At 44.2% G+C, this 16,421-nt stretch overlaps 1 protein-coding gene across 1 annotated transcript in view; it reads right to left on the bottom strand.

Annotated features, from left to right (window-relative positions):
* Nucleotides 1-1,131: 1,131 nt before the first annotated feature.
* The window catches only part of LOC126260703 (uncharacterized), a 36,534-nt gene continuing 21,244 nt past the window's right edge, over nucleotides 1,132-16,421 (bottom strand). Inside the window, exon 4 of the mRNA XM_049958038.1 lies at nucleotides 1,132-1,309. Within this exon, the coding sequence (XP_049813995.1) occupies nucleotides 1,132-1,309 (178 nt within the window). The remainder of the gene's footprint in view (nucleotides 1,310-16,421) is intronic.

Below are 16,421 nucleotides of genomic sequence, written 5' to 3' on the forward strand. Positions count from 1 at the left end.
AAAAACAATTCATCAGAACTGCCCGTTCCAACCAGTGTGGCTCTGGTACAAATCATATCTTATCACTGCAAGCACTGTCCTCTCCCGTCCTTTCGATGATCTAATGACTGACTTCCTCTTTAAACAAGAAGAATATGGTAAACTCTGCCGTCAAGGCCTGTAAGTGGCCGAGAGCTCACGGCCCGTCAAAGACAACGGTTTCAGACGCAGTGGGTATGCAATGGGTTTTAAAACGTACCAGAGACGATACGCAATGAAGCTGGCTAGTTAAATATCTCAGAGATAGGTATAAAACTAATCAGTATGGGTCTCTGAAAAGCAAAATAGATGGCGAGAAAATGGAAGAATCAAAAGCTGTCACCTTTCAACGTCAAATGCTTGTCGGCTACTAACGGTTCCACGATCCTTCAAACACTTTCCAAAGACTCTGATGTCAGTAACAAGGGAATTGCTTAGCACACTGGACTTGCATTCGGGAGTCCGACGCTTCATATTCGTGTCAGGCCATCCAGATTTAGGATCTCCGTGATTTTCTTAAATCGTTCCAGGCATATGCCGGGCAGGTTTCTTTCGATGGGGTACAGCCGATTTCCTGCCCCATAGTTTCGTAATCCAAGCTTGTGTTTCGTCTCTAACGACCGCGCTGTAGACGGAATGTGAAACTCTAAATCTTCCTTTTTTCCTTGACGAGAACAGCCGACCATCTTCACCGTTTCCCAGATGTCCGTTCCCAGCAGTCGGGCCGTAACAATTTGTCCTTTGTCGCGGTCTCATATGCCAATGGATTTCCCCATTCGCCCCTGTTCCGCTTGTACACATTCCCTACTGAGTCACGGCACATTCAGTTCAAATGGTTGAAATGCCTCTGAGCACTATGGGACTTAACGTCTGAGGTCATCAGTCCCCTAGAACTTACAGCTACTTAAACGTAACTAACCTAAGGACATCACACACATCCATGTCCGAGGCAGAATTCGAACCTGCGGCCGTTGCGGTCGCGCGGTTCCAGAGTAAAGCGCCTAGAGCCGCTCGGCCACAACGGACGGCACGCATTCAGTCTCGGGGTGGCAGTGGCCACAATGTTTTGGTTCATCGGCGGATGACTTGCATCATTTTACGACTAGATGGACGCTACTGGTGGCTGTGACTGACCACTGTTGTACTGACGAAGGCGCTGACGCTGACGGTGATGACGTCAGCGAGGAACTCTCCTAGCAGTATGGGACCCACCAGGGCGCTCAGCCGCTCGATTAACCTGCAATCAACAACATTCTGATGATGATGGTGTGGGCAATGACACGCCCATCCACTGTACACACAAAGATAATCAGTTATGCCAGTTATAACATTCTATTAAGCACTGCGCATGACCTGTCCGTCCAAAAAGTTTCGAAACAGGACTAGCAAAAGATAGAGAAAAGTGAAAATTCTGGTTTCAATCATTCAGATGTCGTACATAGACTTTCCACACTTGATTCAATGCACAGAACATTCATACAAGCATGCGAAACTGTCAGAAAAGTTCTTCTTTGGAACGTTTTCAAGTCGCGTGTTACGTTGTCTTGAATGTCGCTTATGTCGTCAAAGCGTTGACCATTCACTTGAATTTTTGCACTTAGTCGTTCTGTGGTAGGTTCGTATTTGTATTACCGACTCCAGACATCTGTGATGATTTTTCAGAGACACGAATTATCAAAGTTTTGCATTTCAATCAAGTCGCGGCAAGTGTCTCCACATCTATGTCTTTGTTCTGGAGTTACGGTGTGCGAAACAAATTTTGCACACACTTTTCTCTCATTCAGAAGATTCTGGAGAATGTCTAAAACACTTGGTCTAAAGTTGTTGCCCCATTGTGATTTGTGCCACAGCTACTCTGACACACTACGGCCGCTCACCACTAGTTAACACCGCCTGCACCCAACTGACTGGTAGAATGTAAATCTGTTGTATACAGTCGTTAGTTCAAACTACCACCATAGTCATTACGTAACGTCGCTTTGCGCCAGGAATAAAATCAGTCTCATAATTTTTTTGATAGATGGTGTAGATAAATAATACTACTCACTTTTATTACAAACTGACCATAACCAGTTATTTCAGAATTCTTCCGTGGACACATGGAGGGTGAAGTCACAAAAAATACTGTAAGTGGTACTGCAGGCATCTGCAGGACACACAAAGAATGGGGGATGTGTTTCTCACCAGTTATTGGTCATGAGACAGGACAGGACAGCATAAAGAAAGAAATCATGATGCACTGAGACCTAGAATCATCAGGATTCAAGAATCCTGTCTAGAAGAACGAGTTTCTGGATGAACATATAGCAACAGTGAATTTATTCGTCTCTATTAAGTGAAAGTGGCAATCAGTTACCAGCAGGAACTCACAGGAAAGTCCGGAGACTATACTGAAGCATTTAACATCGTGTCCTGTGAAGAGTATTCACCCAAAAAATGCGAAGTAACTACGACGGACTTCTGTGAACATCAGAACAGGAATAATGAGAGAAGGATTAATAATAATATAAATGGATTGTTTAAATGGCAGCAGACCGTTGTGGCCGAGCGGTTCTAGGCGCTTCAGTCTGGAACCGCGCGACCGCTACGGTAGCAGGTTCGAATCCTGCCTCGGGCGTGGATGTGTGTGATGTCCTTAGCTTAGTAGGTTTAAGTAGTTCTAAGTTCTAGGGGACTGATGACCTCAGATGTTAAGTTCCATAGTGCTCAAAGCCATTTGAAACATTTTTAAAGGACATGGTTATGGGCGACAACATGCAGAGGTTCATCTCCAGATAGACGGAATAATTGGAACAACTTTCAAGTAGAAATAGCAAACGACATTTCTAAAGAAACTGCAAAGAGCCAGACAGGAAATCTTAGTTGTGGAGGTGCAGCCTCTGAATCCAGCAGCCAAATATGGTAATGGACACCCAGTCACTGATTAACAGAAGGAGAAGATAGAGATTCGAATTAGGTTAGGAACGTTTTCATTAAATTTAGTCTGTAATATAAGAAACTAATATAGTATGTGGATACTTCCACTAGTAGTTTGTGTCATCCAAGATTGCGATGATTATTGTAGTGTCGTTTAGCTCACAAGAATTGGACTTGGTGCATATCTTCATCCTTGCTCGATTTACAATCACTACATTGAGAAGGAAGGCGAGAGAATGTGCTCCATATTCAGACGGACAAATTTTGCAAAATATCATTAGTAACATGACTATGCAGAGGGGAATCAGGAATTTTACCATCCTACTCGCGCTCTGGAGTATTTGAGTTGTTGTCTTTCCTAAACTTGGTCATTTATTCACTTGTTGTTAGCCTTACTGACGTTCATTTGTGATGCTGTAATTGGAACACCAGAGCTGCATGTTTGCCAGAGTTTTAGCTGGAATTCGTATACTGTCCACAGAATGGATGGATGTTGGACACAGTCTAAGCTGTTGAGCTTGGTAGCCTAGGGACCCCTTGTTGAGTGTTTCTTACGAACATCGCTTGTCACAGTGAACGTGGGAGGTATCAGTTTCTTTTTGAGGGGGCTTCATTGACAGCATGGACAGTGTGAGTTATTTGTAGAGGCGACGGGCAGACCAAAAGTAAAGATCTCACGAACGACACCATGAATGACAGAGTTTATTCCTATATGTGGTAACTATTGGAGGAGACATGACCACAACCTATTATAATTTTTCGTGCTAGAGAATCCATATTATATCAATAACACACAACCATGAGTTTTCGGGAGAAAAAATAAAGTATTGAATCACAGTGAAGTGCATCATGTTTGTTATGTACCACTGCATGATAGATCTTGAACACCTGCCATACAAAATCGAGCCCATCGTCACTGGGGTGAACTAGCTCCATGGAAGAGGTAAGTATCTAGATCTAAAAGGTATGAAAACACTTAAATTCTTGTAAGTTTTAGTCAATAGCAATACTTTGGTGTGAATTTTCGACTCTGTATTATAAACTTTAGCTACCACTGTTGGTGTTTGTCAGTTAGTATGTCGACAGGTTGCATCACTGTTATCTAACCGTGTACACCACCAAAGTGAACGTTTATTATCTAACCGTGTACACCACCAACGTGAGCGTTCTAATTAGTTTATAAAATATATCCCTAGAGCATTTATACAAATGCACCTTAGTGTCATAACTATAGTTTCAAATCTGTTGTTAAGTACATGTTGGAATAACAGGAATTTAGTTTAATGGTGAAGGAAATAGTTAAACATTATCATAAGAAGTAATTGGTTGTGGGAGGTGCATGTTACTGGGAGATATGCGTGCTGCCAGAATGCAAATGGCGGGATGTGGCAGTTTTCTAAGTGCATACCGCAACATGGGCAGTTACACACACTACACATCACATCATCATTTTACTTAAATTTCTCATATTTGTAGCTCATAGTGTATATATTACAAGTAATAGTTAAGAAAGTGTAAGAATCATTCTTGTTATCAGATATTACGGAATTAAGTTTTTTGTATTCACATTATCAGTGCCTTTTTTTATTTGTAAATTGTTATTGTAAATAAATTGTCGCTTGTCGAGCACTAGTGGTATGTGTGAAGTGTGTGCAGAGTTGGACCTGGCGCTTGACGGCACATACTCGTGATGCCCTGTGTCAGCATTGTGTGGCTGGGGAAGGCTTGTTGCCCACTGCGCAGCAGGGGCTGGTCGAGACCCACCTGGAGGCGCACAGCTGACTGGGATCCTGGGCAAAAACCAGCAGCTCTTGACACAATGAGACCTCTGAGGCCCATGGGCTCACCAACAAGCGCATGTGTAGTGGGTGTGAAGCGAAGCAAGAGAGAACCCAGTGGCAGCCAGGAGAACGAACCTGGTGTTTACAAACTCCAGAAAGAACAGACAGCATGATTCCTGGGACGGCGCAGCCACATAGCGCTCCTACTGGGCACAAGCACATGTGGAGGATCCCCAGAATGTTTAACACCTCCATGGCTGACCATGTATCATGACCCACCACAGCGATATCTCTCTGTACTCGGATCACACTACCTGCCCGGATTCCATCTTGACAACTGAGTATTAGTGATTCATTATCTTTGGCCAGGCTACAACTAAACGCACCTCTGAGCCATGACATTAGCTGCAACATGCACCTGTTTTTTATTTATTTTTTTTTATTTTTCGTCTTTCTGAAGTTAGCCAACTCCAGTCGGCCCTGAAAACGGAACCGACCAGGACCAACTTATATCAGTTGGGATAGTGACAATAGACCTGTTGCGCTACTCCTTCGTTCTTCCAGAATGTATCCTGCTCACTATAAAGTTGCGTTTAATGCACTACTAACCTTATGATGCCCTCATAAAATCTACGACTAAATTTGTGAACAATCATTTTGTAACAATTGTATTTCTCTGTAATATTTTATTCTTATTTTTAATGTTGGAACACTTTAAACTGTTCTTTGCCTTGCACTTTATGACCACATCGGTCACGTATTCTCTGTGTACCAATTTTTTGACAAAGTATCCACTGATATCATGCATTTGTTGTGTTCTTTTCATTTGTATTTAATATCTGTATTGAACTTCCATACCATTTATTAAGTTTATCATTACGAATGTAATATGTTCCTCTTTCGTCATATCATTTGGCGAGACACATATCTAATACAAACATTTTATTTGTACATATTTTCAACTTTCATAGTGAGCTCCCTGTTTACATATTATAATTTTCAGTCGGTACCTACCCACTTATCCGCTTGCACATACTATTGCCACATGTCACAGTTGACAATGTCACATCTCCAGTTACATTCCTATTTATTAATATAATTCTTTGTCCAAGTACTACAGGCACTTACACATTTCTACAAACTGCTATTAGGTACACCTGTCACATATCACTTGCCTCATCAGTTACTGTATTTATCACGTATGAATGAGCACCAGCTATTTTAGTTGTCATCTATGACTGAGTGTTTATGAAAGATGATTAATGAATGCTGCATACTAAGTCGGTTAAAAGACCCGTTTCTTGGATTTCCAATCAGGAAGACCATATTTTTGTGGAAGTACAGGAATACTTCAATATTTTAAAACTATTTTGAACATTTCTTCTCTGGATTCAGTAAACGAGTTAGGTTTATTCAGCTGAAAGCATTTGATTTGAGTTTTATTTACTTTAACTGTCCAGCTGTGTGACTGATACTTGCATAGACCATGCTATCAAATGACGGCAACATCCGGCCCAGCCTTCAGACCAGCATTCAAGAGTTAAGTACATAAACTAATATCTGACAGAATCCCTGAGAATATTTATGTGTTGGTTGTTGGTTCATCTTGTTTCATCTTCATCTGTGACTGGCAAATTTGTCCCCATTACCTTGTTAATTTTTCGTTCAAAGTAATAGAAATGTGATGAGATATTTACGGTTCAAAGTTTTGCTTGTATGTGCCCCACTACCCTAATTTGAGAGGAAAAAATTCCCATGCAGATAATTTATTATGAGTGGATGTTTGTGAAAGATGGCAGTTCCTTCCGATCTTCCTTTTTTTCCACCTTATTTATTCAGTCAAACAGACCATTATACGTTCTACAGTCAGTGAAACTACTATTAGAGAGTGTTTACATTGATTGTGATGCTGAATTTAATGGTAGCCATTAGAGATGGAGGAGCCAAACACTTGTTTCATCACACAGCCACGGCTGTGGCAGATGAGGCTTAAGGGTGCCAGGTCTGACAACGTGACAAATCGCACATATAGAGAATAGAGAGAGCAAATGGAGACCCGGGTCAGCTCCTTTGCACAGTGGAAGCTGCTGCAGAGTACTCGAGCGAATCCATAGGGAGGGGGGAGGGAGGGAGGGTGGCACTGACCTTAGGAAGAGGGGAGCAGGGCCACAGCATATTCAGCATATTGTCCCTGCGCCCAGGCTGCGTTGGACTGAGGGTGTGGAAATTATTCTGGGCCGAGTCAAAGTCCATTCCGCTGTTGTTTTCTGGGAAGCTTTCTGTAAGATTATGGAGGAGGCCGACACTGGATTGTAGAGAGAGCTGTAACTTTTTTTGTCGTCATATGGACCTACGAGCCGGTCTGTTCCCCACATGTGCGAAATAACAGTGTGTTGATTAGGATGCGGTAAGACCTAAAACATAACAGCTGGCTTCTGTTTGATGCCTCTAGATGCATTATGATTGGAGCAACGGTTTCTTCCGTCTTATGGATGGAGGCTACACTGTACGCTAAGTGATATGCGATTGGTGCTGGAGTGCTTTACCAGTTGTAAGTTGGTGGTTTTAGTTTTTGTGGCAGTCTCCAAGTGGAGCTTTTGGTGGAGTTGGATTTAACGTAGGAAAGCTAGAGTTTCGAGCGCGAACGGAAGAGGAAAGTAGTCTGTTCAGTCTTGGAGAAGAGATATTGCTTTGGACTCAGAGCTTGAGTGTTGGATCAAGACGGGAGGAGGATATGGAAGTCTGCTGTTCGACATCATGCCAAGGTGCGATTATCACCACATTTCATGATTTCTTCATGCGCATGACGAGCATTTCGCAGCATTGGCACTAGAAATCTTTAGAGTACATATCTCATATTTCATTGTGAGCTCACAGCAACAATCGCTGTAATGTTTAAGAACATTGTGATAGTTTCTTTCGGGGTACACTTCACAGTGACTGTCGTTTATATTAATCACAGTCAGATCGCATTATCCATTTTTTAAAGTGGAATTGCCGGCCGTGGTGGTCGAGCGGTTCTAGGCGCTTCAGTCCGGAACCGCGCTGCTGCTACGGTCGCAGGCTCGAATCCTGCCTCAGGCATGGATGTGAGTGATGTCATTAGGTTGATCAGGTTTAAGTGCATCTAAGTTCAGGGGACTGATGATCTTAGATGTTAAGTCCCATAGTGCTTAGAGCCATTGGAACCATTTCAAGTCGGAATTAGCGTCACGTTACCACCCTCTGTTCAGCTTTGTCAAACGAACATTTCACTTAGTGAACTTGAAGAATAAATATTCGATGTGAACATGAGTGACAATATAATCGATGTGTTACGTTGATCTATGTCACATTTAATTCATTTGTTATTAAATTCGATCTGGTGTATTAGTAGACAAGACCTCTTGATCACCTTTACCAATTTTAGTGATCTATGTAGGAAATTTGCACAGAGCATAACTTAATCGTAGCTACCACTTGGTTCAAGAATCATGAAAGAAGGTTATATACATGGAAGAAGCCTGGACATTCTAGAAGGTATCAGATAGGTTATATAATGGTAAGACAGGGATTTAGGAACCAGGTTTTAAATTGAAAGACATTTCCAGGGGCAGATGTGGACTCTGACCACAATCTATTGGTTATGAACTGTATATTAATACTGAAGAAACTGCAAAAAGGTGGGAATTTAAGGAGATGGGACATGGATAAACTGACTAAACCAGAGGTTGTACAGAGTTTCAGGGACAGCAAAAGGGAACAATTGACAGGAATGGGGGAAAATATACAGTAGAAGAAGAATGGGTAGCTTTGAGGGATCAAGTAGTGAAGGCAGCAGAGGATCAAGTAGGTAAAAAGACGAGGGCTAGTAGAAATCCTTGGGTAACACAAGAAATATTGAATTTAATTGATGAAAGGAGAAAATATAAAAATGCAGTAAATGAAGCAGGCAAAAAGGAATACAAACGTCTCAAAATTTAGATCGACAGGAAGTACAAAGTGGCTAAGCAGGGATGGCTAGAGGACAAATGTAAGGATGTAGAGGTTTATCTCACTAGGGGTAAGATAGGTACTGCCTACAGGAAAATTAAAGAGACTTTTGGAGAAAAGAGAACCCCTTGTATGAATATCAAGAGCTCAGATGGAAAGCCAGTTCTAAGCAAAGAACGGAAAGCAAAAGCATGGAAGGAGTATATAGAGGGTCTACACAAGGGCGATGTACTTGAGGACAATATTATGGAAATGGAAGAGGATGTAGATGAAGATGAAACGGGAGATACGATACTGCGTGAAGAGTTTGACAGAACACTGAAAGACCTAAGTCAAAACAAGGCCCCTGGAGTAGACAACATTCCATTAGAACATTAGAGCCAGTCCTGACAAAACTCTACCATCTGGTGAGCAAGTTGTATGAGACAGGCGAAATACCATCAGACTTCAAGAATGGTATAATATTTCCAATCCCAAAGAAAGCAGGTGTTGACAGATGTGAAAATTACCGAACTATCAGTTTAATAAGTCATGGCTGCAAAATACTAACGCGAATTCTAGCTTTTGACAATGTAGAGTGGAATACCCTCATTCAAATTATGAAGGTGGCAGGGGTCAAATACAGGGAGCGAAAGGCTATTTACAATTTCTACGGAAACCAGATGGGAATTATAAGAGTCGAGGGGTATGAAAGGGATGCAGTGGTTGGAACGGGAGTGAGACAGTGTTGTAGCGTGTCTCCGATGTTATTCAATCTGTATATTGAGAAAGCAGTAAAGAAACAAAAGGAAAATTGGGAGTAGGTATTAAAATCCATGGAAAAGAAATAAAAACATTGTAATTCTGTCAGAGACAGCAAAGGACTTGAAAGAGCAGTTGAACGGAATGGACAGTGTCTTGAAAGGAGGATGTAAGATGAACATCAACAAAAGCAAAACGAGGATAATGCAGTGTAGTCGAATTAAGTCGGGTGATGCTGAGGGAGTTAGATTAGGAAATGAGACACTTAAAGTAGTAAAGGAGTTTTGCTATTTCGGGAGCAAAATAACTGATGATGGTCGAAGTAGAGAGGATATAAAATGTAGACTGGTAATGGCAAGGAAAGTGTTCCTGAAGATGAGAAATTTGATAACATCGAGTACAGATTTAAATGTCAGGAAGTCGTTTCTGAAAGTATTTGTATGGAGTATTTTCTATGGAAGTGAAACATGAACGATAAATATTTTGGACAAGAAGAGAATAGAAGCTTTCGATGTGTGGTGCTACAGAAGAATGCTGAAGATTAGATGGATAGATCACATAACTAATGAGGAGGTATTGAACAGAATTGGGGAGAAGAGGAGTTTGTGGCACAACTTGACTAGAAGAAGGAATCGGTTGGTAGGACATGTTCTGAGGCATCAAGGGATCACCAATTTGGTATTGGAGGGCAGCGTGGAGGCTAAAAATCATAGAGGGAGACCAAGAGATGAATACACTAAACAGATTCAGAAGGACGTAGGTTGCAGTAAGTACTGGGAGTTGAAGATGCTTGCACAGGATAGAGTAGCATGGAGAGCTGCAACAAACCAGTCTCAGGACTGAAGACCACCACAACAACAACAACAACATGTGGGAAATAATAGGATTTGTTTTGGAGTTAAAATAATAAAGTCACGTGTCTTGTCATTTGTGTTTAAAATCCGTTGTGCATATTTTTCACCATAGTGTCACTGAAGGGGTGGTTCTGTGTCTTACAAATACTGAGAGGTAAAAGTTCGTTAGAGGTATCCACATACCTGTCTTTTTTTCCCTTTAATGCGTTTCTATTCCCCCCCCCCCACCCTTCTCCCAAGGGGAGGGGTGGCTGGTAACAGCGTAATAGGCCGCTCTACAGCCTACAGAAAAGTCAAAAAACATAATGGGAATATAAACAAACAATAAAAACAGGTGGTAAAACGGTGAATTTTTACAAAAACTGTGAAATGGCGGAAATCTGCGGATTTTAAAATATAAAAACACGGCGTTAACGGTGCGGATGAAGACACACAGTAAGTAGACAGGCGTAATTAAAAAACTCGGCGACAGTCTGGTTTCTGTTCGCACAAGATAAAAAAAAACTAGCGAAAGTATGGTGTCAGTTTGCAACACTGATGGGGTACTCACAACACTGAACACTCACTTTAAACAACACTATAGAGGCGTCACGGCAGTAGTAGGGTTGGGGGAGAACCCTGACTGGTGAGGGTGAAAAAGGTTGGGAGGTGAGGAAACAAAAAAAAGCGAGGGAGCCGATGGAGGGAGAGGACATAGAAAAAAGGGGGCAGTGCCGACATGGGAAGGTGTGGGGAAGGCAATGGAGGGGAAAACAAAAGGACACGGGGTCAGAAGGGAGTCAGAGATGGGTAGGCAGAGAAAAAACAGGATGGAGGGGCGTAGAGGCAGCCTGAGAAAAGGATAGAGGGAGGGATGAGGAGGTGAGGATCAGAGTTGATAGGAGGGATAAATGGAGGGAGAGAGGGCACCATCTGGGAGGGGGAGTTGATGGAAGCCACCTTGGGAAAGGAGATGAAGGGTGTAGAGGGGTAGGGGGACACAATGGTGAAGCTGTGGGAGAGGATGGGGGTTGGAGAGGAGAGGAGCAACCAGAGGATCAGGGGGATCAAGTTGGTAGGAGGTGCAGAGGACACAGATATGTTCGAGGAAAATGAGCAGATGGGGGAAAGGAATCAGGTCACAGAGGATCCACATGTGAGATGGAGGCATATACAGAAGGCGAGGCGGAGTGCATGGTACTTGAGGATCTGGAGGGACATATACACTCCTGGAAATGGAAAAAAGAACACATTGACACCGGTGTGTCAGACCCATCATACTTGCTCCGGACACTGCGAGAGGGCTGTACAAGCAATGATCACACGCACGGCACAGCGGACACACCAGGAACCGCGGTGTTGGCCGTCGAATGGCGCTAGCTGCGCAGCATTTGTGCACCGCCGCCGTCAGTGTCAGCCAGTTTGCCGTGGCATACGGAGCTCCATCGCAGTCTTTAACACTGGTAGCATGCCGCGACAGCGTGGACGTGAACCGTATGTGCAGTTGACGGACTTTGAGCGAGGGCGTATAGTGGGCATGCGGGAGGCCGGGTGGACGTACCGCCGAATTGCTCAACACGTGGGGCGTGAGGTCTCCACAGTACATCGATGTTGTCGCCAGTGGTCGGCGGAAGGTGCACGTGCCCGTCGACCTGGGACCGGACCGCAGCGACGCACGGATGCACGCCAAGACCGTAGGATCCTACGCAGTGCCGTAGGGGACCTCACCGCCACTTCCCAGCAAATTAGGGACACTGTTGCTCCTGGGGTATCGGCGAGGACCATTCGCAACCGTCTCCATGAAGCTGAACTACGGTCCCGCACACCGTTAGGCCGTCTTCCGCTCACGCCCCAACATTGTGCAGCCCGCCTCCAGTGGTGTCGCGACAGGCGTGAATGGAGGGACGAATGGAGACGTGTCGTCTTCAGCGATGAGAGTCGCTTCTGCCTTGGTGCCAATGATGGTCGTATGCGTGTTTGGCGCCGTGCAGGTGAGCGCCACAATCAGGACTGCATACGACCGAGGCACACAGGGCCAACACCCGGCATCATGGTGTGGGGAGCGATCTCCTACACTGGCTGTACACCACTGGTGATCGTCGAGGGGACACTGAATAGTGCACGGTACATCCAAACCGTCATCGAACCCATCGTTCTACCATTCCTAGACCGGCAAGGGAACTTGCTGTTCCAACAGGACAATGCACGTCCGCATGTATCCCGTGCCACCCAACGTGCTCTAGAAGGTGTAAGTCAACTACCCTGGCCAGCAAGATCGCCGGATCTGTCCCCCATTGAGCATGTTTGGGACTGGATGAAGCGTCGTCTCACGCGGTCTGCACGTCCAGCACGAACGCTGGTCCAACTGAGGCGCCAGGTGGAAATGGCATGGCAAGCCGTTCCACAGGACTACATCCAGCATCTCTACGATCGTCTCCATGGGAGAATAGCAGCCTGCATTGCTGCGAAAGGTGGATATACACTGTAATAGTGCCGACATTGTGCATGCTCTGTTGCCTGTGTCTATGTGCCTGTGGTTCTGTCAGTGTGATCATGTGATGTATCTCACCCCAGGAATGTGTCAATAAAGTTTCCCCTTCCTGGGACAATGAATTCACGGTGTTCTTATTTCAATTTCCAGGAGTGTAGAATTTGGGGGGGGGGGGAGGCAGATATCCAGGGGGGACTGGCAGAACAGAGGATGCGATGGATTAAGGATTTATAGGTGTGGAGGATGGTAGAGGGGTTCAACCCCCATGTCTAGCCAGAGAGGTGTTTGAGGAGTCAGAGGCGGTAGTGGGCTTTAGATTGGATAGAGCGGAGATGAGGGATCCAGGTGAGGTGACAATCAATGGTGAGGCCAAGGTAAGTGAGGGTAGGGGAGAGGCGGACAGGACACGAGCAGATAGTAAGGGAAAAATCAAGGATCCAGAAGGAGTGAGTGGTACAACCTATGATGATTGCCTGGGTCTTTGAAGGATTGATTTTAAGGAGCCACTGGTTACACCAAGCAGCAAACAGGTCAAGGTGATGCTTGGGGGGGGGGGGGAGGGGGGGATGGGTGCCTATCTGCCGTGTACAGGAGAAAAGAGGTAGAGGAGAGGGGAGAGGACAGAGCTCTGGGGCACACCCACGGAGGGGTAGAAGGTGCGGGATTTGGCGTCGTTATGGATGGTAATGTAGGAGGGGCAGCGGGAGAGGAAGGAGGCAATCAGACGGATATAGTTGACAGGAAGGGCGTAGGTCTGGAGTTTAAACAGGAGACCGGGATGCCATACATGGTCATAGGCCTTTTCGAGGTCTAGGGAGACAAAAATGGCTGAGTGACTGGAGATAACATGGAGGGAGAGGAGATGACTGAGGCGGAGGAGTTGGTCATTGGCAGAGAAGAAAGCTCGAAAGCCACATTGGGTGTTGGGGAGGAGACGGTGTCAGTGGAGGTGGTGATGGATGCGCCAGGCGAGGATGGATTCAAAGAGCTTGCTGAGTACCGAAGTGAGACATGTAGGGTGAAAGAAGAGGCATCAGATGAAGGCTTGTTGGGTTTGGAGGTGATCAGGATACAGGAGGTTTTCCACAGGTCGGCGTAGAAGCCAATGGCAAGGATTGCGTTGTAGAGGGCGGCAAGGACTGCAAGGAAGGAGGGAGGGCAGTGTTTGAGATGGTGGTAGGTAATTCCATCATGGCCGGGGGCGGTGTCGCGTTCAGTGCATAGTGTGAGGCTGATGTCCTGTGTAGTGAAGGGAGCGTTAAGTCCTGATGGTGTTGTGTGGCCCATACTTGCCCACCAGAACGACATTTTAATACTCTGCAGCATCGAAGCACAGTTGGAGTGCTATAGTTACTTTGATACATAGAGTGGTCAGAAATACTCTGAAAAACTTTTAAGGGCGTTTCAGGGTAGGTTGTGCTGAGAAATAATTGTTAAGGAAAAAATTCGATACGTTGCGCCGTTTCTATGTTAACTAGCACTGAAGTTAGCTAGTCAGGTAGCTGCGTACGCAAATTCAAGCGGCTCTCCAACTACAGTTAGTGTCACTTGTTCTCGTAGTGTAGATGATGGCGCACGAGTGTGCTCAGCCTTTGGTTTGGTGTCGATTCTTGCTATCGTCCCCTGTCTTATTTGGTTTCAGGGTCTTATTTAGTGTCAGGAAACCACACGAAGAACACGTTTGGCGACACTGTCTCTGACTGGGTGCTTGAATTTGGGCGCGCCATGGCCTGAGTGGCTAATTTCAATGTTAATTAACTCGGAAATGGCACAACGTATTGAATCGTTTTCTTAGCAATTATTATTTCCCTGCACAATCTACCCTGCAACGCCCTTACAAGCGTTTCTCACTACCCTGTATATGGACGTTCGGCAGTGCCCTGAAGAAGCAGCCATTCCGACATCCACATATACTGAATTTGGGAAACAATGAAATACTATACCACAACATCCAGTGGAGGATTATAGCACTGTATAGCCGAGTATGGCTCCAAGTTGGATAATTTGGAAAACATATTGCGAACTGGAGTCACAAAATTTGAGTGACAGTACAGTATCGGCTGTAGCTACAGGTTTACACACTTCAGTGCCGACAATTTGACCATCATCTCAGTAGTTTTTCTTCACTATCACATAAGAGAAATAACTCGTATACATTTAAGGTGAATATTGTGCTGGAGAAAGTGCATAGAAGCAACTAGTCTATAAAATAAATCAAATAAAACAGCTAAGTTTCTACAATATTTCACCATCAGTAGATATACAAAACAAGAGGCAGATGTACTGAAAAGACAAATTATTCTAGTTTTAAGTTGAGTAACAGGGACAAAAACTCTCGTAGACATAATATTCGTAATGAAACGATTCATCTCTGTCCGTTACTTCGGTCCAAACATTGTCCACTTAACGCTATGCCTATGCCACAGTGTCTTACTCAAAAAACAAAACGGACTACATATCTACTCACATTTCGAACTGGTACGGGGGACACGTCTATCAATGAGGAGTCTAAAGCTCAGTCCACGTAGCAGAATTTCGTTTCAAAAACACTGGTTGGGTTAATCAGACGTAAGGTCATGCTCCTTTTTTTGAGACCTAAAATTCTGTGGATTATACGTGGTCGAATACCTCACTTACGTCTAAAATGTAGTGGCAAACACGTTCGAAACTGACATGCGTTCAAAGTCTAAGATGTGGAAAAGGCAGATATGGAGTGTCCTGACTGATGGAAATGTAGCCAGCTCTATAGTGACCATTCTGAATTTCTATTGGGAACATTCTAACCTTGCTTCTTCTTACAGACTATAGCATTGTAACACACCACACCCATTCCTTGTCACCTCTTTGTACTCATTCATATTTAAAGGACGAGCGTCGTAAGTAATTTCCAGACAATCTCGTAGTACCAATTTGCGTATAGGGTGCAATACTAATGACATTCTTCGCTTCAGATTGATGCACCGTGTGAATAAAAAAGGCCTCTAAAATAACGGTAGCATGTGCATGTATAAACTGAAGTGTGGATACTGTCTAAAAGCTCAGATAGCCCAAGGTCAAACGGGCACAAAGTTTGAAACACATTTCAAAGAGCACTCTTCAGTACACAGTAATAAAATAGTGCTCGAAGAACTTCTAACATCGAAGAATTCTGTTGGAACGATTGATACCCATCTGGGAGAGCTACACAGTGAACCTGAGGGACACTGTAGCGGCGGAAATGCATATCCTCCTATTTCCATCTATTGTACTATAATTTTTTTTCCTTGGTTTGTTACCTCAAGATATGACATTTCTATCTCTTTATATATATATATATATATATATATATATATATATATATATATATATATATATATATATGTTGGTTTGTTTTGTGAATATTATTTGTATTTATACGCTGGGTCTGGCCCAGGGAAAACTATGCTATCGAACGAATACATCGATAGGTCGTGTGGAGAAACAAAGTGTTTAGGATCTTTGGTAGTGTTAACTCTGCGGCGTGGAGCGCGGGCAGAGCATGAGAGAGTCTGGCTGGAGTAGCGAGTGGAGCAGCTGTGTTGTGTGACGCTCCCGCGAGTTGCCGCGCTTTCGGGGTTTGGCAGCATGTAATTGCGCTCGACTTGCGATGATGGTTTCTGGCATGGGGTCGCGGACGGGAAGCATTAGCTG

The sequence above is a fragment of the Schistocerca nitens genome, chromosome 5 (assembly GCF_023898315.1).
Source record: "Schistocerca nitens isolate TAMUIC-IGC-003100 chromosome 5, iqSchNite1.1, whole genome shotgun sequence".
Taxonomy (NCBI): domain Eukaryota; kingdom Metazoa; phylum Arthropoda; class Insecta; order Orthoptera; family Acrididae; genus Schistocerca; species Schistocerca nitens.